Source organism: Corapipo altera, unplaced genomic scaffold (assembly GCF_003945725.1).
Source record: "Corapipo altera isolate COAL_440 unplaced genomic scaffold, ASM394572v1 0, whole genome shotgun sequence".
NCBI lineage: Eukaryota > Metazoa > Chordata > Aves > Passeriformes > Pipridae > Corapipo > Corapipo altera.
The window spans coordinates 31,709,927-31,734,728 of NW_020884872.1; the positions used below are offsets into that span (position 1 = coordinate 31,709,927).

General features: G+C 37.4%; 1 protein-coding gene across 2 annotated transcripts in view; it reads right to left on the reverse strand.

The window, feature by feature from the left end:
- ATP10A (ATPase phospholipid transporting 10A (putative)) overlaps positions 1-24,802 on the reverse strand; it is a 112,128-nt gene that overhangs the window by 32,783 nt on the left and 54,543 nt on the right. For both annotated transcript variants that reach the window (XM_027645781.1, XM_027645790.1), the window contains exons 3-7: positions 18,259-18,344; positions 11,773-11,879; positions 11,537-11,668; positions 8,995-9,128; positions 6,413-6,665 (exon numbers count right to left, since the gene is read on the reverse strand). In XM_027645781.1, coding sequence (XP_027501582.1) covers positions 6,413-6,665; positions 8,995-9,128; positions 11,537-11,668; positions 11,773-11,879; positions 18,259-18,344 — 712 coding nt within the window. The remainder of the gene's footprint in view (positions 1-6,412; positions 6,666-8,994; positions 9,129-11,536; positions 11,669-11,772; positions 11,880-18,258; positions 18,345-24,802) is intronic.

A 24,802-nucleotide genomic window follows, 5' to 3' on the forward strand; every position in this document is an offset into this window, starting at 1 on the left:
CCAAAGCAACCTTCAAACCCAGAACTTGGGAAAGCCTCCAAGGCTGAAGAAGATGAAGATGAGGAAGAGAGGGTCCTAAAACGCCCCCAGACTCAATTCCCGAGGGGTGGGTCGGGGGGCGGAATGAGGCAAAGGCCGGGGGGTGGACGAACAGGGATTGGATGGACATAATTATAAAAATTGTAGCACCTGGGTCAGGAGGTATGTGCGTGGTTTGTATTTCCCAGAGCCTGAGAGGTTTCATTAAAACCTTCCCTTACCTCCTCCTTAAATTGCCCTGGAGTTTTTTTTCTCCCTGAATCTTTTAGACAACAGTTGCCACACAGCCAGATGTTCCACTAGCTAGAAACATAGGATCAGGAAGCTGTAAAGAGCTTTCCTTCAAGCAGAATAAAATGGCAGACCCCCTAAACCAGAATAATTCAGCTGTCAGCGTGTGGGCCCTATTTCACTATGGGAAAATTCCATTTTGCCTCAAACTGTTGAACTGTTACTAAACTATCATGAAGTAAATCTAGATGTGCAGCACTTAACTCACACCACCGCACCACTTTATTTCCTAATTATTTTGTAAGTGCAAGCTTATTTCACTTTGAAGTGCACTCTAGTGTCTACATAAAGATTCAGTCAAGCAGCTAGCAAGCTATAAATTTGTACAAGTGTGCTAATATAATCTTAATTCACTTTTCAAGAACTTCCCTGTAAGGACAAGTCTTGAGATCAGAAAACATCAAGATTTCCCTTCCTCTCACTTCTTGGCATTAATAACCTTAAGTCCTTCATTAAGAACTCTTTACTCCATTTAGAAATAGAGACAATTCCTTCTTTTCTTGAAATTTTTCAGAAAAATTGTCAGTGTAGGTATATGCTTAGAGAAAAGTATTCCTTGTCTCTAAATATGAGTTATTCTGTTTTTTATCGGATTTAAAATGGGGCACTCCCAATGTGTTCTACATCTGCTCATACTGATTCTCTCCTTAGTTATCAATGAAAATTTTTCAAAAAGCAATAAAAAATGTAAAGAGAAACTACAAACAAGTTATACAGAGTGCCTGAAGCACGCATTTCTGCTAAAGGTTTTGAGCTTTCTGGAGAAGTCCTAAATGGACTGTTCTGGTTTCTGAAGATTGTAAAATTGTAAAGGTGGCAGGTAAGTCCCCTTGGAAGCAACAGCTACATTTATGGAAAAGGCTTTTTCAATTTTTATGCCTTTAAAAGAAAAAAAAAATCAAATTCTCCAACATGGCTGGAATATGCAGTCTATGTTCTCTTGACTACACACAAAAAGAGTAAGAAAGCTAACTACAAAACAGGCCCCCAAACTAAGAAAGAGATTTTTTTAACATAATGCACTTCCCTATGAAAATTACTTGCTAGCCAACCTTTATCAAGAAAAGGTGGAAAGCAGAAACTCTTTCTTAGATTTAGTGATTAAGAAACTTTGCTAGGCAAGAGAAAACCACTGAGGTTTTCATCATCTGCCTTCACTCCTATAAACTTCTCTTATTATTATGTTGTCTAGAGTTTTTTTTCATAGCCATTGAAAGGAAGGGGGAGGAATTCAAAGACTGAAAAGTTCTGATTTTTCAGATTTGTGTGGTTGTATTCATGGAGATTCAACTCATGTTTTGTCAACAGTTTCATACAATGGGTAGCTAAAACTAGAAAAACAGAGATCACATCCCATAGGCAAGAGTGTGATTAATTCAGCATTTGGAAAACAACTAGGACAAATGTCAGGCCAAGACCATCTGGTTGTAGCTAAATCACGTAACGGCTTTGAGAAGCACCATCAGTTTTTGGACTTATTGTCTCTGGAATTAGCACACAGACTTGGGGCATGGCCAGTTCCAAGAATTGTTACAAGCTGTCTACTAGCCTGAATGGAAGAGGTAATGGAATGGCCATGCAATTTGCCATATAGGGAAACAACTCCTTCCGGTTTTTTGTGGATTTTTGTGGTTGTTGTTATTATTGTTGTTGTGGGTTTTTTTGGTGTTAACATTCATTTGGGCTAGAAGGTAGTACTAATTGGAAGAATAATTCTGGGATTTAACCAGAGTACAGTGCCAACGGGCATTGCATAAATACCCAGGACATTTATGAATGGGATGATCATTCTTCAACTGGAGTGGCCCATGACATATCTTGCTCCTGAATTAACACTGCAAATCAAGAATAACCTTTGGAAGAGACCACAGAGCAGAATTAAGAACTCAGGTCACACAGACATGAGGCGGGAATTCTCTTCATCTGTATTGAGAATTCCAAACCACAGAGATAGAGACATGTATTGGAGAACCATCACAGATGAACAACAGCAAGCCTGATAAATTACATCCCACAAATGTTTAATTTTCTCCACTACCTGTAAGGTTACTGGATGACTATCTTCCATGCAAATAACTACAAATAGGTCAGTAGAATCCCATCCCTATCAACATAATCTCCCCAGGACCCAAACATGCAGCATGAATTCCCATATTTTGATCCAAATACGTGCATAATCCACCACCAAAATACTGTGACTTCAACAGTGATGAATATTTTATAGCGCTTGCATCATGGAACTGTCAATGAGTATGCTCAAACTTTCTCCTACAGCCTTCACAAGCATTCCTGGATTCCTCTTCGGCACTAAGATCTCACATAGCAGTACCCATGAGTAATACTTTGTACTACCTCCAGTTGGTCAAGAGATTCTGTCCCACATTAGTGCAATTTATTGCCCTCTATTATTCATGTTTTTGTCACCTCTTGTCTAGACTAAAACAATGCAATACTCCTGCGCATACCACAATCAGCCTCATAAGAAGCTCAGAGCTAATAGAGAATTCTGGAGGAAAATCTTTTCTCCAGCAAATTCATGAAACTGCCCCTTGCTTCCCATACTTAAAATAAAATATTAAGTCTCGCTCAGGGTTTCAGTTTTTATTTTAGAAGAATGCAATTGCTTCAACCCTGCATAAGGTCTGCATAAGCCTCTGTGATGAAAACCATGATTAACATGTCCGTGTCTGATGCAAAACAGAACTCTCCCTCACAATCATAAAGCTCACCTTTCACATGGAGAATTTATACAGCTTTGTGGTACAAATTTCCAAAGACCACTCAAGAAAAAGACATGCCACCTCAAACATGCCAAACCTAATACAGCATAGCATATGCCTTTTAAGTAGCTCCCAAACCCAAAAAATTGTGCACTGCACACACAGGTAGAGGAAGAAGGGGAAGGATCAAACTACATTTAAGGGAAGTCACATGCCTTGCTTAATGCACTAGTGGATGAAACAGAGATATGCTGATGATAAATACAGTATAATAACAATCCCTAGGACATAAAAGAATGGGATAATTTTTCATAACTGTGAATAAATTTTAGGGAGAAAAGTTTATAATGCAGCATAGAGAAAATTTATGAAGGTTATGCACAATCTGTTGGTTGAGTAATTAATAGACATGCAGTAGTCCTAGATCATGCTGAAAAAAATGTTTCAAAAGAAAAGTTCCAAAGTGAAGAAATTTCAGAGTTCAATCTGCCAGTGTAGACATAACTGTCCCCCCCTGTGTGTGTGTATGGCTCAGCCCCAGAGTATAGGGCCTCCAAACGACTTCAGAGAAAAATTCGCCAGAAAGTCTTACCATGGGGAAAAAAAGTGTGCTACATCTTACCCTTGTTGTTTGATATGGCTGAATGGCGCTGTTACAACTGAAATTTCTCTCCCAGAATATATGCCTGAGGCAAACATCTGGCATGGAAAACTTGAACCAAACAGTTAAAAGTTTAGTAAAGCTATCCATAACAGAAAACAGGATCTTATCATGAGCAGAGCCAAGCAACTGGAGTAACAGGCACTGCTACCCAGCCATAGCAGAATAACAAACTTAGGCCAAGGATCTCAGAACAAGGATATTTCCGTACAGAGCTATCTATTTTTACAGTAGAAAATGACCTGTTACCTTCAGCTTTTAAATCATGACCGATGTACAATAATTTTAAACTAATTTCTTAATCTAAAGCACTGTTCAAAGTTTCACTCCAAGTAACAACCCACCATTCCTGAAAAAAATACTCACATAAGCGAAGAAAGACACAAGATCGTCTTTGAAATAGATAAGAAAAGACAAAGGCATTTGACTTGGTTTTCTTGCATATATGGTAGCCTTAGGTCTCTTGCTAAGTGAAAGATTTTAGAATTTTCTAATTCTTGAAATCTTCAACAAAACCTCAGGTGCAGAGCAGGATGGCATCAGTTATAACATATGCCCCTAAACATATGAGGAAAATTCAGGTAACTCTGGTATAAGACACAGAAAAGCAGCTGACAAATCATTTGCAGGTAAGCACACAGCAATGATATGTTGTTAATGTACACCATAAAACTAGAAAGAGCTGTGATAGACATTTTACTGTATCTAAACAAGAAGGTTTCATCAGCAGAAAAAATAACTTACGGTTATAAAATCAGACTGCAGAACTGAGCTAACAAAATACTTGAAAGAAGAATAGTTTTCATTGTGTTATTAATACTGATTATAGAAAATGTAATCAATAGAAATTATCACCATTTATATAAAGAATTATAGAGAAAGATCTACTTTCTGTAGAGGAGAAAAAAAGAATAAAATACTGTGTAAAGGTACTGTGTATAAATCCTGTGTCGATTTAAAAATTGTATTTGTCAGAAGTTTTATAATGACTGGAGTTACAAGAAAGCCCAAACACAGCCAAAGGTGAAAAGAATGACTGAAAAAAGAATCAGTTTATGTATTTATTTGACACCTCTGTTTGTGTGAAATTCACTCTTCTTTCATTAACATTTATATTGCAATCTGAAATCATAAGAGGAAAGCATGCACAAACTAAGATTTCTGTTAAATACAACACATTTGAAGAAAAAAGATCTGAAAACTCAACACTCGGATTCAGGAGCCTCAGTTTAGTCTACATATTAGCTGATGATACCAAGCTCTTAAAAACGCAGGGTTTCAGTCAGAAATACCATCTTTCTGCACTGTTTCAGTTGGCAATACCATCATTCCCACAAGTAACAAAGTACACTCGGAAATTAGCATGAACAAGCAAATGATCGATGGCAAGGAAGAAGTAAAAAAGAATTAATAATCAGAGTGTCACAAGCAGTATCAGGAGTACAGCAACATACTCCTGGTTCTAATTCTTCTCTCTTCTTACCTACTGTGCAGAAGTAGGAAGTCACAGCTTCTCCCTGCTTAATTCTTTTCTGTAACACTGGGATAGTAACACTACCCAGACATCCAGTTTCTTAAAAAAGAGTGCCTTAACTGTAAGGTCTCAGTACTACTTTAAAGTAGGAGAAAAAAACCAACAATCCTTGCATAATCCGAAACTTCAAAATATCTTGTTCCAAGTTGACATCTTAAAATCTTTCTAAAGCATGTTTTAGGTTTCCCAGTCTCTTTTTATTATCTCTCTTATTCTTATTTGTAAACTGAAATTCTGTAGTGGTCTTTGAGAAAACTTTCTAATAAGTGATCTTTATATGTTGCATAGAATAAGAAACTTATTTTTTGCAAACGGGAATGCAATATTGTAGCTGTCAATATATTCCTGAATACAGACTGTGATTTGAAGAGTTAAGATTGATTATTTCAAAAATTATAACAAAAAATGTTAGAGAAAAAATCCACAAATTATAAACAAATCACAAAATTGGAAATTAGTTCAGAATTTTAAAAGGGTGATGAGATGACAGGTTGACAGGGGTAACAATCCTAACTTTTCCTTGTGACAAACAGCGACTTTTTACTGTTTCAAGAACCTGATACTTATAGATATTCTCTCAACTGCAGTGTTCATACAGCAGTGAAGATACCTTGAGACAGATACCTGTCACACAGGAGCACTGAAAAGAATCTGACAAACATAAAATATGCTGTTTGATCAGATTATGTTTCTTGTTAATATGTAAACCTGCAGCTTTGTTTACATTTATTTCACAGTACAAAAAGATAATCTCATTCCATGTTTCAACCAGACACTAATCCGTCTGTATGCTTAAAGCTGTTATTTTACACTATATACTTCAAACACAGCAAACGATTGCGATACCAGTAGCAATATTTAATTTGCTTAAATTAGCCATGTGCTCAAGTGCTTCATTACATCAAGAGCTAAAGCCAGAAGCTTTAACTGCCTTGACAACATACTTGTACTAGGTATTACAGAGTTCTCTGATAAGATTGTCATTGCTAGCTGAACACAGCCATCAAATTACACTAATCCGAAAACAGCTGTTATGGAGTTTGCTGAGTGTGCACATGTGCAATTTCTTTTGTTTTTCTTTTTGATTTAAGATTACAGCAACTTTTATAACTACTTCAGATTGCCCAAGGTACAATTGTTAGATAGAAAACAAGACCATGAGCTCACCGTTATCATCATGGGAATACTCTGTTCCAGAAACAGTGCATCTTCGGAAAACCATCTTGTTTTCAGTAAGTGTCCCAGTCTTGTCAGAAAAGATAAACTGCACCTGACCTAAGTCTTCTGTGATATTTAAAGCTCGGCACTGCAGTTGAGAGTCTGTTTCTTCATCATATAAATCTTTATCTTGATGAATAAAGTATACTTGGCAGATTTTAACTATTTCAATGGATACATACAAAGAAATTGGAATCAAAACCTAGAATACACAAAAGGAAAGAATTAGGAGAAAACAGAAGTAAGGATACAATAAATTATTAAAGTTTGTTAACTTCGTACTAAACTAGAACATAAAGAAGCTATGTAATTTAAGCATCTACTGTAAAGTTACTATCATGTTTGAAAGAGTTTATCTGTGGTGAGTTGCAGAGCTGGAATGCATTATTATGTCTAGAAGGTTGATTATCAACACTTGGACAGAAACAAATCTTTTTGAGGCTAATAAGCTGAGCTTGAAACTAGCTGGGAAAGGAAAAGAAAAATAAAAACCTCAAGCCAAAACAGAAAATACAGCCAGAATACTGCAAATGTAAAGGGACTGAATAAATTTGTTCTGCATAAATAATAGACTGTTTACAGATTCACTTTGCAGGAATAAGAGAAACAAAATGAGAAGTGCTAATCTCTCCATAGGAACAATTTCTTTGGCCTGCAAATTATTTGAATGAAGATCACATCTCATAATTGCTGCAGAAAGAGAGGTGAAAAAATTTCAACTGTTTTTTGAGGACTGTCAAATGAAATAATCTAATTTGTACCTGAGTTTTCCTCTGCAGATGTTTTTTCAGTACAGAAGTTCCTGAGTGCATACCTTACTTAGTTTGCTGAATTAGATATGAGGGATAAATTATAGCATGTATGTAAGTGGCAAATGTGGTCACAAACAGAAACTACAGTGAAAAGTAGATGTTTAAAGAATTCTGTGGTGAATTTTCTTAACCAATATCATAAACCAATCCTTCAGAGTAAAAAGTACTTTAACATCCTTTTTCACTCCCTTTTATAAAGGAGTTGCTGCCTCCAGTAAAGCAACCTCTTCGAGTGTCCCACTAGGCAAACTTCCCTATATCCCAGTGACATGAGATTCTACTACCTCTCTTAACTTACTGCCACCTTTACCATTCAAGATATTTTTTATCAGGACCGAAAAACTTTTAACAGAGTTTGCTATCTGGCTGTGATATGGATTTGCTAAGAGCAGTATATTTGGAAAGATGTTAAAAAAGAATAAAATTTTTGTTCATATCAGGACATTGTACCCAAAGTGGCATCCACAGTCTTAGAGGTGGTGTTCCACAGAGGGTAGACAGGAGGCATAAAGCTTGTTTTACCCCTGCAGGACCCATTGCATCCTCACTTCCTATTTGTTTAAAATAAAATACAGAATCACAGAATGGGTAAATTTGGAAAGGACCACAGTGGGTCATCCAACCTCCCTGCTCAAGCAGAGCCACCTCAGAGCACATTGCACAGGATTGTATCCAGACAGTTCTTGAATATCTACAGTGAAGGAGACGCCACAACTTCTCTGGGCAATCTGTTCCAGTGCACAGTCGCGTGCACAGCAAAGAAGTTCTTCTTTATATTCAGGTGCCTCAGTTTCTGCCTATTGTCTCTTGTCCTGTTATTTGGCCCAACCAAGAAGAGCCTGGTTCCATCCTCTTGACACTCTCACTTCAGATACTTACGACTGAAGTCCCTCTCAGTTGTCTCTTCTTGAGGCTGAACAAGCCCATCTCCCTCAGCCTTTCCTAATATGGGAGATGCTAAAGTCCCTTAAACATCTTCACAGCCCTCCACTGGACCCACTCCAGGAACTTCATGTCTCTCTTGTACTGAGAAGCCCAGAACTGGACACAGCACTCTTAATCCAGACTCACTAGGGCTGAGTAGAATGGCAGGATCACCTCACTTGACCTGCTGGCAATGCTTTTCCTAAGGCACTCCACGATACCATTTGCCTTGGCTCCAAGGGCACATTGCTGGCTCACAGATAGCTTTGCTGTTCAGCAGGACCCCCAGGTCTTTCTCTTCAGAGCTGCTTTCCAGCAGCTTGGCCCCCAGCCTGTTCTGGTGCCTGAGGTTGTTCCTCCCCTCGTGCAGGACCCTGCACTTGCCTTTGTTGTATTTCAGACAGTTCTTCTCTGCCTCTCTCTCCAGCCTGTCAAGGTCTTTCTGAAAGGCTGCACAGCCCTCTGGGGTATTGGCCACTCCTGCCAGTTTTGTGTCATCAGTGAACTTGTTGAGGTGGCCTCTGCCAAATCGTTGATGACTAAGTTAAACAACACTGAGCCCAGTACTGAACCTGGGGGGGGTACCACTAGTGACAGGCTTTCAATTAGACCCTGTGCCACGGATTACGACCCTCTGGGATCTGCTGTTCAGCCAGTTTTCAGTGAATTTCTTTTTAGTGCTTGATTTGCTTCTTACATGCCTTAGTGGTAAAAGGGAAACTACACATACTGCACATATGTAGCTTTATTACCACAAACTATGAACAGAGGTGACAGCACATACAACTTGATTACCTGGAAAACTATGATCACTGTCAGAAATAAATATAATGAAGCTAAGACAGGTGATAAATATTTGCCATCAGCTCCTGGAACATCAAAAATTGGTTTCTTCTTTTCACCATATTGCCATACCCATAGACCATGACCTGTAGAAGAATTGAAAGAGAGAAAAAAGCAAATTGACTCCAAGGAAAAGTGCTTATGGTATGAATTTCTTCTTAGAGCTATGTCGGAAATTGGTGTTTGTTTTCTACTATTCTGCATGACTTCTGCAAAATGCCCCAAACCCATGTCTTTTTCTGCCTTGGGATTTGGGGTTTGAGAAAGGGGTTTGTCTGGTCTTAAGGACAGCATGCAAGACTCATTTCACATAACTTTATCCAAACAAAGTGAGCTGGCTAGTCTGAGTTAGTAGTTTAGACAATTTCTGTAATTACCAAAGAAAACTTTGGTAATTTCTTCAGAAAGTGATTAATTTCAGTGATATTCTGTGTTTAAATGAAAGAACTCCACTGACTGCACTAGGTCTATCACTAGTCAGCTATCACTAAACTAGTTTCTGATGGATAAAGTCAGAAGAGACTTTAATTTTACTGTGTGAATCTTGTCCACCATATGTACAGAACTAATGAAATAACAGCACCAGCAGAATCAATAGCATGGAAGCTGAGGAATGAAAAACAGAAAAAATACTGAGCTGTGCTCAAAACATTTTTTCAATTGATTGTGCTGATAACTAAATAAAGATAAGATTGTTATTATTTCAGTAAAATTATGTTCTTGCTAAAGGGACAGAACGTTGCCTTTTCCAGTAAAGCACTAAGATTTACAGTCCTAAAAATTCCAAAATGGTATGCCTGACGCTTTTAAGGTTAAAAAAGGAAGAATTCTGCCACAATAAGACGCATTCAAACTATTTTCACTATTTGTCAGAAATTAGAAAAAAAGGACAAAAGTCTACTTAAAAAGTAATCTTTTGTAAGCCATCTTTGAGAAGATCCCTTACATCTTGATACAAAAACCCAGCACTAAACTGTTGAAAAATAAATCTGCCAAGTGAGCACATTATTTTGTCCTTATATGACCAGTTTGAATGGATTACCATCATGTCTTTATTGACGTGTATATTTTCAGTCTTGAGAGCAAAAATCAAAAGCTCCACACTGAGAATGACCTACATAAAGACTTGTTTTACAAATATCCTTAGATTTTCAAAAGAATTAAGTGTTGTACCTCCACTTACAGTTTCTCAACAGAAGCTACAAAAATTGCCTGACTTCTACAGAACACAGTTTTTAACGTCTTGAAGCACCAGGCACCTCTGGTTTCCAAGGGCTCGAGTAAATGTCTTTCCAGCTGTCTGTGGTTGTCACCACCTCCAGCAGTTTGCTCTGGCCCTCTGCTGGTGGCTTCCAGCCTTGCAGCAGACGGGACACAAGGGAAGGCACCCCTGTCACCTACCACGCGCCAACTCCTTCCCTTCACATTCTCGCCTCTCAGGAGTTTCAGATGAACTGAAGCCGCTCTCAGGGCACACCCCACTGCTGCTGCTCTGGGGGCAACACCTCGGTTGCAGTGGCAGAGGGGATAGCTGCAGGCAGCGGCTCCCTGCAATTGGAGCCTAACCATGACACTTGCAGACTGGCTGCCCGGCACTGAGACACTACAAAAGTGTGTCATGAACTCAGTGGAAACAAATATGCTGGGTGATTCACAGCTGGAAATACTCATCTTTAAACAGTATTTAACAATACCTGGAAAAAGGCACACAGAGACATATTTAAATGGCATAAGATTGTTATTAAACTACACCATGGTTGTTAGGAAACATTCTGGTGTTTATGCCATATGACTCACATACAAACATTACAGAACACACAAATATTAAGGACATGGAATTCATATGCCATACATAAAGAGTAATTTTGGGTGCCAAATGTAAAACTCAATTCCTCCTTGCAAATGAATATTAAAAAAAAGGTCTGAAGAGAATTAACCTGAGCTCCAGCAGTTCCTTTAAGCACTCCAAGAAGTCTAGAGAGTATTCTACTTCTAATTTATGCAAACTTACACTTTTACTTACTTCTTCTATGTTAAATCTGCAGCCTTAGGGATAGCTTTTCCGTGTTGTACACTGTGCTCTGGATTTAATAAATAGTACTGGGTAATAGCACTGTGCTAATTATGGTGATTTTCTGCTCATAAATTACTTTGTTGACTGATTAATGGCATGTTACACTCCACCACCTGTAATTTCGATGGGAGTACATATAAAGTGGGTTTTTTTGGACTTGGCATCCTTGAATGGGTAGTAGAATCTAAGCCTCCAGATCTCTGTGCTAATAGCATATATTCAATTGACACTAAGAAGCTATTTAGATGAGCTTATGTATTGACATATTTTGATTTCAAAGAAGAAAACACAGCAAAAATTAGCATGGAGGTACCTTTATGGATTTCATGTTTTGGCAGATACATATGTTTTCAATAAAGCTAAGTGCATGAATACCAAGACAGTGTGACACTTAAATTCCTACTTGTAAAGAGCACTTACCAATGGCAGAGAACAGACACATGATTAGAAGTATGAGGACACACCAAAGGACGTCAGCATTCATCTGTCTTTCAAGCTTACTGCGTTTGTAACGTGGTCCATTATTATTTAACAAAGCTTTTGTCTCATGCCCTGCAGAAGGAATTGCATCAAATGTGTCTTATGGAATTTTGTTACTATTTTAAGGAAACTATAAAAGGGTAGAATGTCTCTTAAGACAGAAAAACAGCTTTTACCTGCATAGATTACTATTCCTGCAACTTCTTCTGTATTTCTAATGGTACATCCACGTAACAAAAGATTATCTTTGAACAGTCCATCTTTTTTTCCATTTTTATGTATACTACAGAAAGTTTGAAAACAGAACAAAACACAGAATATCAAAACATTAAGCTTGTTAAATCATACTGTTCTGTAATATAGCAAGCCCAGGAAACATCTTGAAATTTAAGAAGTTTTTTTCTATCTGATGGCAAAATATTTCCTTAGATCTTCCTCCTGGGAAGATTCTCTGTCAGATTTTGAAAACTGAGAATACTTACCGAAGGATCCCTGACATGCAGCCGCCCAGCTGGAGCAGCACCAGTTGCTGTTAGATATACAAATGTACTGGACAAATGCTCACTAGAGATGTGCAGGCCAAATCGACAGCATGTGTGCAGCCTAGCTAATGCTTTGAAAATGCATTGGACTTCCTGTGCATGTGCAAACTGGCTGAGCAATCACAGTTAATCCAGTCCACCTAAAAGCAGCTGTGTAGTGGATATGATTAACCCACTATTCACATGTTCTTACCAAAGAAATCCTAGAAAGAAATACGGTGAAATTGGGAAAGGACTGCTTCAGAAGCAGCAATACTAAGGAAGATGTGCCAGGGATAATAAGTATCAGTTCAGTTAAAAGGAAAAATATTCCATGTATTCATCAGCACGGACAACAGAAATTCCTTTCAGAAATGTCTCACCAACTATCTAAGAAAAACCAAAATCACCTGCACCCTGGTGATTCTTGTTGATCAACACCAAAACACATGACGAAAATGTAAAAAAGTAACATTTCCACTACAACTTATTAACTACTGTGTATGAACTGACAGAGAAACACAGAAAACAGCCTTACGAGACTTAATAGGGAAATGCTAAACAATAATAACAATCAAAAAAGGGTATCAGAATATTTTAAGGTAAAAAAGACAAACCAAATAATAACTTCAAACCGTTTTTAAATGAATAAAATTTCATGTAATCAACTGCAGTATCCTAATACCTAAGAGAATATTAAGGCAAAGTCTGAAATGTTTAAATGTTCTGTCCTCACTTTCAGGTGTCAAAACCATCACACTTTCAAAGTCTAAAAAATGGACTGCTATAAAAAACTAGCAAAAGCTGGGAGTCCAAGAGAAATCCTGAAAAGCACATGTGCTATACTAAAATTAACACTGTGCTGCTGCAACACTGAATTTTATGTCTACCTGGATTTGAGCATTTAAAATTGTGTGTCCTCTGAAATCTGCAAACTGGTTTAAAATTGTGCTTTTTTTATAAAGATGGAGTTCTTTTTATTTGCTTCCAATTTTCTAAGCCTTTTTTCTGTTAGACTCCTTTTGTAAATGAGAACCAAAACTCTAACTTTAGTACATACTGCTAGGATCTCAGGCCTAAGAACTATATCAAATATCCTGAGATATGTAAGAAGAAAAGGTTCACATTGGTAAATTCTTTGTACTTGTTCCCAATCTAGTAGGACTACTTCCAGATTATTCGGTAATGCTGATTATGCTATGTAACCTCACTGGTCAATGCTTTTAGCAGAATATACCTGTAATATATACACACATTTATAAATAAGTTTATAAATATACACACATGCATATACAGTCTTTTTTAGTTCAGTGCAATAAATTATACCCACCCTCTGCTCAAAAAAGTATATATATTAAAAGCATTGGTGTTTCAACAAGTGTGCTTAGCTTTTCACTTTAAAGATGGAGAAAAAGCATTAGGTTTGACAGCTGAGGTAGCTGCAGTAGTGATAAGACTAGAAACGACCAGAAATGGAGAAGGAAGAAGTAGATAATATCAAGTTTGCAATTCTAACACAAAAATGAAAGGTGGCTTTTTCATCAGGAGAGAATTTCCCCTGCTCAGCCCATCTTCCCTGCCAGCCTCAGATACAAGAACAGAGGTTTTACTTCTGTTCTCTTCAGCAAACCTCCTTAATCTACTGCCTCACCTTTTGCCAAAGAAGCTTCAAAAACTGGGGGCTGCCCAACATCCCTCTTACAGTATGCCAGTAGGTGTCAACTTGTCTGGGCCTAAACTATGCAAAATAATTTCTTAATGATTCCATATTGTCAAAATTACATTGCTACCAAGATTCTGTTATTCCACTGCTCTTTAAAGCTGAATTTACATTAGCTTTTCTCATAAATTCATATTGAATTCCCAATAAAGTCTCCAAATGATTGTTATGATTCCTGTTAATAAATGGGACTTTTAAAGGATAAACCTACTTAAGTAGTAATTGCTCTGGCTTATAATTTTATAGCCTTCATCAAGTTTTTACACTTCACAGTAACAGTGAACTGTGCCAGGTATATTGCACATGGCAAACTTTATATATAATTACTTGCTTATTTGTTCTTATTATCTCATTTTACAAAACTCCTCCAAAGCAATGGTGCAACATCTGAAGTTAACCTGTGGGTGTCAATACCCCAATCTACTGCCCTGACCCACAGGCTGAGCCTTCTGACCACATCTCATCCTTACATGCACTTAGTGCTGCTTTTTACTTTTCCATATCCAAATGAAGTCAGACAACTTAACTGTTGCTCATCAGATCTTTAGAAAACATGGATGAAATCAAAATCTAGGAGTAAGAAGCTGGCAGAGGCTGGAGGAAACTCTTGTTTCCCTCTTGTCTACAGTCATGCCCAGTGACTCGCTAACAGAATATACATATAAGACAGTTGGGCATTGATGCTAAAATGAAGAAAAAATTACATACATAAAGATCTGGATTAAAATAATAATGAAAACTAGAGCTAGATTAAACTGCTCATTTTGATAACAAACCTGCCAATTCTACAACTTTATGTCTGGGTTCAGAGATGGCCTAGATCCCATTTCTAGCCCTGCAGAGTTATAAACTTTAAGCTTATTACAAAAGTTGAACAGTCTGTTTTCCCCTATCTGGATTCAGGCCAGTATAAGTTATAGGCAAAGAAGGAAAATTTTCTCGGTCATTATTTAAAACAGTGTCCAGCTGAAGCCTCTCAGATGCCTGGAATGCAAAGGCTAAGCTGTGAGGAAACGTGCTGCCAAGTGCAGGTGCAACGCTCTTTTTCTCTACAATTTCTCACATGGATGACACTGCAATGTTTAGTATCTAAGCATCTAAAATACAAATGCACCATGAAGTAGGAGAAATGGGCAGATCAGATGCAGTTAGCTACTATGCTACAGTACCCTGAAAGCGTTTGTATAGAAGTAAGAGTTTGGGTTTAATACAGCAACACAAAAATAAGTCCAATGGTAGCTCACTTCAGCCTTCTATTATGTTTTTCCTTGTTATGTGTTTACCAGCATTAAATAACAAGGAAATGTATAAAACCTATGTTCAAATGAGAGTATTTTCTTTCACTTTTTGTTTTCTTGTCTTACAAAGCAAATGATAGAGTTGGTATTACTTTCCAAGGCTTGACACTCCCAAAGAAAATATTTAACAATCTTAAACATAGTTTCAGTGATCAGTCAGAAACTTCCTGACTATAAACTGTGATGAAACTTAGTCTAGGTTGTTTTGTGTTTTTTTTTCCAGAAGGCGTGGCGTTACTGTAGAACACTAGAGAGACATCACTGTATATAAATATACAAATTTGTTTTTCCTTAAAAAAACTATAACATGATTTTATATCAATTTGGTTTTGATATGACAAGCTTTGAAATAGAAATACACACATGTATCCATATGATTCATATTAATCTTCATGTTATTATTAATATCATAATTATTACCATTATTGTTACAATTCCATGCTATACCTATTTAGGTATGATCAGATAAAGTTGTATGTCCTTGCCTAATAATACTTTTTTTATTTTCAGAGAAAAGTTGAAAAGTCAGAATGCCAACTACGACTTTTCTTTTTCCCTTGCCCATATACACACAAAAAGGTAGAAACATGATTTTAAGGTCAGTTTTGCTATTTTTGGAAGCTGGCATGAGATTCTGAATTTTTGCCATGCATACTGGCTAGACCCATACAGGCAGGGGGCATGTTAGGTTTTATTCTATTCTTTTTACACAGAATACTTCTTATAGGGGAAATAAAAGTGAGGGAATATGCTTGAGATATCTGAAGGTACAGAAACTGCAAAGCAGTATTAAAGCAAACACCTGAGCAAAACTAGTACTCTGTCTGTGTGTCTGCACACCCCAACTGTGTTCAATGCTGACCGTGGCAATATAGCTGAAGAAGTCATATGCAGTAATGTGCTTGCTACGCTTTTGCAGATAAAGAGTAGGGCCAAGCCCATCTCAATGCATTTTGCAGTATTTTTAAATTTTTTTTAATATTGTGTCTCCTTTTATTCTTGCCTGCCTGTGCCACATTGGTTACCTATAGTGATCGTGTTTCAGAAAAATTGTGGGGAACAGAGTTTTTTACAAGTTTAGAGCACACATACAAAAACATTTCTGTTCCCCAAAAGATTTGTCAGCACAGGCATTAGAACCAAAGAGCATTTCATATTTCAAACAGAAAAAAAAAAGTCTTAGTCAAAAGTGGAAACTTACTAAGTGGTCAAAACTTCAAGCAAACTTCAGCAGTAATGTCTCAGCACAGCTTTTACATATGGATTTCTTGACAGTCTATTATTTCATGGCACTCCTATTTAAATATCTCAGTATAATTTCTTTTCAGTTGAGCTATTATTGGCTGGTAGCTATCTGAACCATTCTTTCAAGCAGCAACCTTTGGTAAGATTTTGAACAAGAATTAAGATCTGAGTTTAACATGGAAATGATATGTTTCAATGCTATATGTTACTACTGTATGATTTGAAATAGACCCATGATTTCATTATACTAATGAATGAAATCTAAAAAGAGGGGGAGGAGAAGCCATCTGTGATAAATTAGGAGACTGAGAATTTATTTGCTGAGGAGTTGGTCCCCACTCTTTACTTCAAACAGCCCATGGTCCTTCAGCTGTAAATCTCTTGAAGCATAGCTGATGAGAGTTGGAAATCACCTGATGCTTTCTGCCATATTCAGAATTTGTGTCTTTTTTGCTGTGTCAATATATATTCACATCATTTGTGAAACAATAAAATATGAAGAAGATTAAATATAACCAATATTGAATAATAGCCATCCAAAAGATAACACCATGTTTTCTGCTACATAAATGGTTCTGTAACTTACATGCCACAGGCCTTTTCCATATGGAGTAAATAAGTAAAAATATAATGAAAAACAAATTTACGCATATTTTCTATGGTTTTCAACCTCTGCTCAATATTTTGGGGACTAAGATTCACACATAGAGTGTGCTAGAAAAGCTACCACAGTTTCTATTTCCATATCTGGAAATGGCATTTCTGCAGTACAGCAGGCTCTCTATTAATGGAGACAGTTACACACCCTCATGCAGTAATGTCTAATACTAAACTTTTATCTTTACATGAACTGTAGGGCTTTGTGCTGCTAAATAAAGGAACACGTTTTCCCACACTACAACTTGCTGTAGTTTCAAAGAAACTGTCCCAATTTACACCAGTTGACAGTACATCCTACACAATCTGTGACATCTGAGAGTAGTAACTGAGGTGGGTAAATGGCACCACTATAAAAAACTCCCCAAGTTCCAGCAATTTACCTTGTGACATTTACAGAATTTAATACTGTTTATCACTCCGAATCAATATGGGTGGGAAACCATTGTATTTGAAACACAATTATTGTGTGCTTAACTCTCTTCAGGCAAACCTGGGCTCTCTCCATGTGGTAACTGTATGGAAAAGTAAGTTTGCAAGAATCCATCTCCTAAGTCACCACAATCAGCTATGTTAGAAGCAAAGTGCTTTGCACATCCTAAAACATTTCTTTTGGAGAAGGACTGATTGGCCAGATATGAGCACCCAGTCAATGCAATTCTGTTTGTTTAGAATTAAGTCAAGTGGGTATAGGTGATGTGGTAATGTACAAGCACACCCATCATGTGAGCAAATAATTTTTTCTGTCTGAATGAGAAAAAAAGAATAATGCCATAGCTGGAGAAATATATGATTTTCCTCATTGACACATATATTAAAAGAAACATGCAACAGATCCATCTTCATAAAAGCAGTGTCCAATGAATTGCATTTGTTTGTTGCCTCTCTTGGACTGGTTTTCTATTTCTTCCCATTTCCAGATGGGCTTTTTTTGATGCATGGAGGGAAGGGAGAAGAGTGTCTGTAACTGCAGTGGTTTATGCCTTCATTTCTAGGTGTAAACTGGTTGAAGATAACTAAATTCATCCTAAGGAATGGAAACATGAGGCTCCCATCTCACATTAAAGTGGGGATCCTCTACAAGGGCTTTAAATATGCAGCTCTATTTAGATGCGATGATGATGCAACTTACATAAGTCAGTGCAAAACAAACCAACATTTATTTTATTCCATATTAGAGAAAAAAAGTGTATACTGAAGGATATTATATGAAATACTCACATGTAACCTCGAAACCTACTTAAGTCATTGTTTGGCTTCTCACATTCAATGACACTGGTGAACTTCAAAGGGTCAAACTCTGAGTCCTGGAATAATAAAAATGTTAATTACTTAGAGCAAATACCTGTAAATTTTATATCCAAAATCTCTTTCTTTTCCAGCTTTTGTAATATGTTACAGTCCAGTTTTTTTCCAAAGGCAATCAAAGCAAAGACATTGACAACTGGGGCTGAAAACCAAAGGGACCCGAGAAACAAAATATCCCTTACAAGGATGACTTTTTTGTTCTGCAACTGGAAGATGTGAGTTTCTATAAACATTAGATAAAAGATGCTGAGCCTGGCAATCAAATGAATTTGGTCTGGAGTAGGAAAATGAAATTTACCTGGGAAAGCTCAAAATTCAATAGCATCATTATACTTCATGTTCAGTGAAGCTACTGAAAATCTAGGACAATATAAGTCAATATACTGCCAATTACAGCAACGCTAATATGAGCTTTTGAAATATTAGCAAGACTTCTTAATTGCTTTATGCCAACAGAGATAAATGAATCTACTACAGCAAATTACACACATATAGCAGAATACCTCTTTCTTAATTATCACTTAAAAACATTCTTGATTGTCTAGCTCATTATTCTGACACTGGTATTTTTGCTGACTATATAAGTTTACCTGTAGTTAGCACCTTGTTGTGTTTGAGGAAAAACATCATGTCACAGCATAATTACTTTATTTTGTTAAATAAAAATCAAGGTTCTCCTTTCTTTGCCAGATCAAACAAACTATGCAGTGAAAGCAGAGATATCTGATCCTGTTGCTGTGGAGAAGGCTGTCTCCATGAACAAGGACTACCTTTATAAAGCTGCTTTGCATCACACTTAAATAAAAGAACCAATTGTGCATTATCATATTACTAAGCTCTCAACAGCTAGCACTTCATATCTTACGCTTCATAATGGTTTTTCTGAGCAGCTGTAGATCCCAACCACTACTTTTTAGAGCACACTTGTGAGACTGAGAATCACTAACCAAAGGACAAACACAATCTTATTGCCAGCTTCTCTGAAACACACAGGTGTCTGTTTTTTTGATATTGACTCTACTCAGAAGAGGTGAAAGAAACCAGATTTTAAATTAGAGATAAAAGAAACTAGAGGATATGTCAGAATAACCACTGGTACCCTCCTTCATTTTTCTATCAGTTACACCTGGAAGAACGACAGACTTACAGTATACAGGAGACAATTCAAACCACCCACGCCTGACACTTTTGAAAATCTTTTCTGTATTTTCAAGAAACAAAAGATGATAAAGAGAACTGTGAAGATGGGCTGTCACTTAGAGACAGCTACAGCCCACTGGAGGAAAGAAAAACTTTTACATGCAGAATTCTGCTTGTAAACAAGGAAGAAAAAAAAAAAGGAGTAAAACCAAAAGACAGCCTAGAGCAAAGATTGCTATGCTGAGAATCAGACTCCCCAAATTATGTCAAGGCTGACAGCCAAGTACCTGAGCCATTGCAAGAAATCCAGATGATCTTCTCAGAACTAAATACTATTGGTATTTCAGCTCATAAGCTGTATCTCCTGGTCAGCCTTAAACTTCTCTAGGTGACTGAAGTTTGATGCTGAGAATGTTTGGAAGTACCTAGTTCTATAGAGATACCTAAGACGTAATTAGGTTGTAGAACGGGGCACGTATAGTAAAGCCACACATTCACACCCCTTTTGACCCTTGTTCCTTATCTGCTCACTTCAGACAGGCACAGACACCAGCAGTCACAAGGAAGCAACCACTGGCTAAAACAGACATTACAGAGCTTTCAGGCTTTGACATCTGAAATCTGCTACTACAGCTCCTAACTGTACACACTCCAGTAGTCACAGGTTCATGTTACAGAGACACTATACCAGCAGCCAGGGTTATCTGGCAGCTGGCTTTGCCTGAGCTTGTTGGAGAAGGTGAAGTTCTCCCAAGTCACACCAAAGCTTGCTGTGTTGGGAAAGCCTGTTTTCTCTACATAACACCTACTCTGCTCTTCCAGAAGATGATCTTTTCTTTCCTTGCTCCAATATCTTCCTTGGTAGAAAAAAAAAAAAAAGGTACAGAAAAAAATAACCTACAACCATTCATCACTGTAGCTTAAACTGCATTTGTAAGTTGGAGGGAAAAGACTGGAATGGGAATAATTTCTTGTCTTTTTATTATAACATACTATATATATTACATTTAATTTAGCACAAAATTTCATTCAGTGGTCTTAAAAAAAGAAAAGAAAGAAATTTTAACATCTTTGATGAATGCCCTGAGGGAATCCTAGACACCTAATAATAAAACGTAATGTAATCAAATGCAGGCTTTGTATGGCTGCTGAACTCAGCAGAGAGAGCGTGTTTTCAGTGCAGTACAGACACATTAACTTCTAGAGCACTGGAAGCTTGCAGACTGGATTCCCTTTCCGCTAAGAAAACTTGCCAGCAAGGCCAGCTATTTAACAAAAAAAAAAAAAAGGTACTTAAAGTCTAGAGGCTTCTAAAGTCTTCACAAAAAAAGAAAGATTTTGTAAAGATCAGAGAGGACTAAGCGTACCCAACTTACACTATTCACTACTATGGAATATATTGTCTTTCTCCCTCCTTTGTTGAATTCTTTTAATTTATTACTCAGCTTTGGAACTAAAAGTACTTTATCACTAAATCTAACTGTCTGTATATTTGTATTCTGTTACAATTAACTTGAAATATGTGCTTATGGTCTTTAACCAGACAATATCTGGGAGGAAAGAAAATCTAATTAGAATAGTAGTTTACATAAGGACACAAAGCTGATGAATTCTGATTTATGGCAAAAGCTCTTTGGTTTATTAATAAATCAGATCACTCCATCTCTCCATCTCTCCCCTGTGAAACGGAAGGGTAGATCTACACTGTATATTACAGCTCATGACACTGTTTTGATGTGAAAATGCTTGTTGGTATATGAAAGAATAAATATGTTAAATACAGCCTGTATGTGACTGCTTTTAGTGCTTAGAAAGAAGCACAAAGTTAATGCAAGATTTCACAATGATCAAGGTTATGTTCCTTTTTATGCTGCTACCTACATTTTGGCAGCAATTGAAACATAAACTGTAATGATGTTCTCTCTCATAACATAGAAGTTAAAGCCAAAAGTGGTTTTTTCACAGTGCACAAATCACTATTTGTGCTATTTTCTTTGTAAAAGTCCATGAAAAAAAATTATCCCCCACTACTTTTAATTTTTCTCTTACGCTGAATTTCTGCATCACTGTTAAGACACAAAACCCAAGAACAAAATATGGTCAAACACTGAACTTCTCCAGATCTTTGTGCACTACTTATCTGGTATGCTTTATTTTCCTTATCTTACTTTTCACTTAGAGAACTACTGGGCATTAAAGCCGTCTCAGCCTCAAGAGAGATGAAAAGCTCCATGCCTAGATAGACTGCAATCTGAAATGAGGCTTTCCAGCACCTAATTTCCCTGAAATCTTGACTTATGTGCTGTTCTCATTGTCTCCCTGTGCACACCAACAAGGCCAGGCCATTCACAAAAAGCAGCTGAACGCATTTTTTTTATTTTCTGAAAGTATGTGTCATATTTATTATTTGGTACCTCAGCAGGTGTCCCAAACTTGTGCCTTGTACACTACTGATCTGAACAACTTACTTTCTGGTTGATACAAACCTGGGAGAGATTCAAACACTGCGTATTTTATGTACTAAGGGATTCTGTAGAATGTATTTCATTTCTTCAGGACACCTCTTGCAAGGAAAACATTTAACATCCTATCCATAAATCCTACTTCTTCTACTTAAAACTTAGGGAAATTCATTTTTAGTCTAAGTGGAACAATGGAAAAGCTTATTTTCCTTACATAAGCAGACTTAGTCAAAAGCAAAAACCTGCTAAATATTGATTCCTTCAAAACTGGATTTCAAATTAAAGTTAAATTGCAGATGCAAAGGGTTTTGTGGCTAGGCTTTTAAGAATGCTCTAGCTATTACACCTGATGAAGAGTTCCATTTAAAACAGTATCTTGACCTGTGTCATATATCCTGAAAAGGCAAAGTGTTGAGGAGAAGAAAATGTTACAATGCTTCTACAGAGTGGGGAATCAACAGGTAGATAGATGAAGAGACTATAAAGATTTGTCACAAAAAAAGCAGACTGAATTTAGCTCTCTCCAACATGACTTTGTAGCTTCAGCCGTAAAATCATTCTGAATCTCTGCAGTGAAATGCCAACCTTTTCGATTCTGCTGGCAACCTCACGAAACTGTCATAGCTCAAGGAGCAAAGCATGCTGCTCTGCCAGATGAGTTTGACAATTACACAATGTTCAAACAACATATTTCCCTTCATTAAATGCCTGTTGTATGAGTGATTTAATAGTCTGCTAGTGATATTAATAATGCACAGTTATTAAAATGTTTTCCTTTATGCATCTGCCCTACTTTACTTCTGCAGAAACCTGACTTTGATGTTCAGTCCTTCCTTCCAATAGGACAGCAATGAGTAAATACCCAGGACGCCCTTGGGTGACAGTGACAGTTACCCACTTATCACATTGTGTTTACTGGCTATGCTGGGTATCTTATCCAGACTTCTCCCTGCAGTACAATTGCTGATGAGGGCTCTGGGATTTGTTTTGGCATGTATGCCTGGAGGAAACAAAAAGGGAGAAATGGAGTCATGGAGACAACTCAAAGAAAATATTTAATAGACAGAAATCTGCCTCAGCCAGAAAAATAGCTTTTCCAGCTTAAAAGCTTTTAAGTGCACTAAGAACTCATGCTCCTAATGCATTGGTCCATCCTATTACTGCTTTATATAGCAGTACCCTGCATTTACCATATAAAATTAATCTGACCTTTTATTAATGTGCAACTGGGATTACATACTGATGTTATGTATCCAAAGCATACAGACTGTTTATATACTAAAAGAGTCAAATGTTTTAAATGTCTAAACTGCATTAGTCTCTCTGGTACAATTTATCTGTGTCACTAATTCACAAGAAAAGGAAGAAACAGTTTGATCTATGCTGTTTAGGAACTAAGAAGATCCATCTGTACAACAGAATTTAATAGTTTTGTTTGCCACACTGACAGCTACTACTATAATTGGATTTCTTTTTTTTTTTTAGTATTGGAATATTGGAACTCATGTTCAGTAAGCACTGGAACACCCGAGCAAGTCAAATACATATTAGGGGGCTGATCTTCCTCTGGCTGACCTAAGTTTTCCCCTTTGTAGAAAATAATATGAAGGAATAATGCAATATCCAGCCTGCAGGAGAGAAAATGTTGCAAGTGTTGCTTGCAAGGCCTAGAAAGACCTCAATAATTCTATGACAACCAGCTGAAGAAACTGCTGTTACTCAATCATGGGACAAAAGTACCAAAAAAAAATGTCAACAATGCTGAAAATACACACATGCAAGTTCTAATGTCTCTTGGGATGACGGCCACTCTTAGCAACACACCAAAAATTACAGGGGTATGAATGAATTCATTCATGGACCTTAGTAGTGCTGGAAAGGGAACAGTGTTTGTCAAGGCTGAAATACAGACCCAGATCTGGACAATTAAGAAAGTGGTATCCAAAAGCCAGTCACTGAAATAAATGAATGGGCTCACACCTTGTAAGAGCCAACCTCAGCATTAGCTCAGCGCTTCAACTAAACCACAAACGAAGCCTCTCAAGGGTTCACAAAACTCTGTGTACAACCCACACTGCTCCTGCAGAGGCTTTTCGCTTCATGGTTACACACAGATGTAACTGTTCCCACTCTCCAGTTCTTCCCCCTTTCTGAAGAGATTTCCAGCAGTCTTTCTGCTGCATTTTGTAACTGCTGGATGAAAACGTCACTTGATTAGTAGCAGAAGCATTGCACACTCATTTTAAAGGAGAAGCACAACAGCTCAGATCAGCTTCTGAATATACCTTGCCCTACTCCTGCTCTGGTCCAGGCTGCTGGCCAGTCTGACTTCTTGCGGGATGAAGTTCTGCCAGAAGAAATGGCAGTGGGAAGGACTAAGACTCTTCAACCAGAAGAGGAAATGTTAAGCACTGCTCTTACATCATTCTACAAATCAAACCCAAAACATCAGAGTCCTGAAAGGAGAGAGTGTTTGGTAATGCAGAGGTTTCCTTATGAATGGTAAAATCTAAAATTAGCAGCTGTAGTGTCAGGATGCAGTTAAACAGACCAAAGCTTGATGAGCCCACCTCAACCTGAAGACAGGATAACTAGATAAAAGCATCTTTACCTTGCAAGTTATTATGTTTAAGAAACATCTCTAGGATGTGAAGGAAAGCTGTAACATACAGCAATTGACTAAGGAACTGAGAGACTTCAGGCCCTGGCAGTGGCAGGGGAGCGCAGAGGGAAAGAAGCAGTCCTAATGAAAAGACACCTTTTATTCCACAAATGCTGCTACAAGGCAGCATTTATATTGGCACTATCACAGTTTTTTCAGCCTTTCCACAGGCATTTCCAGTGTGAGAAGGCAT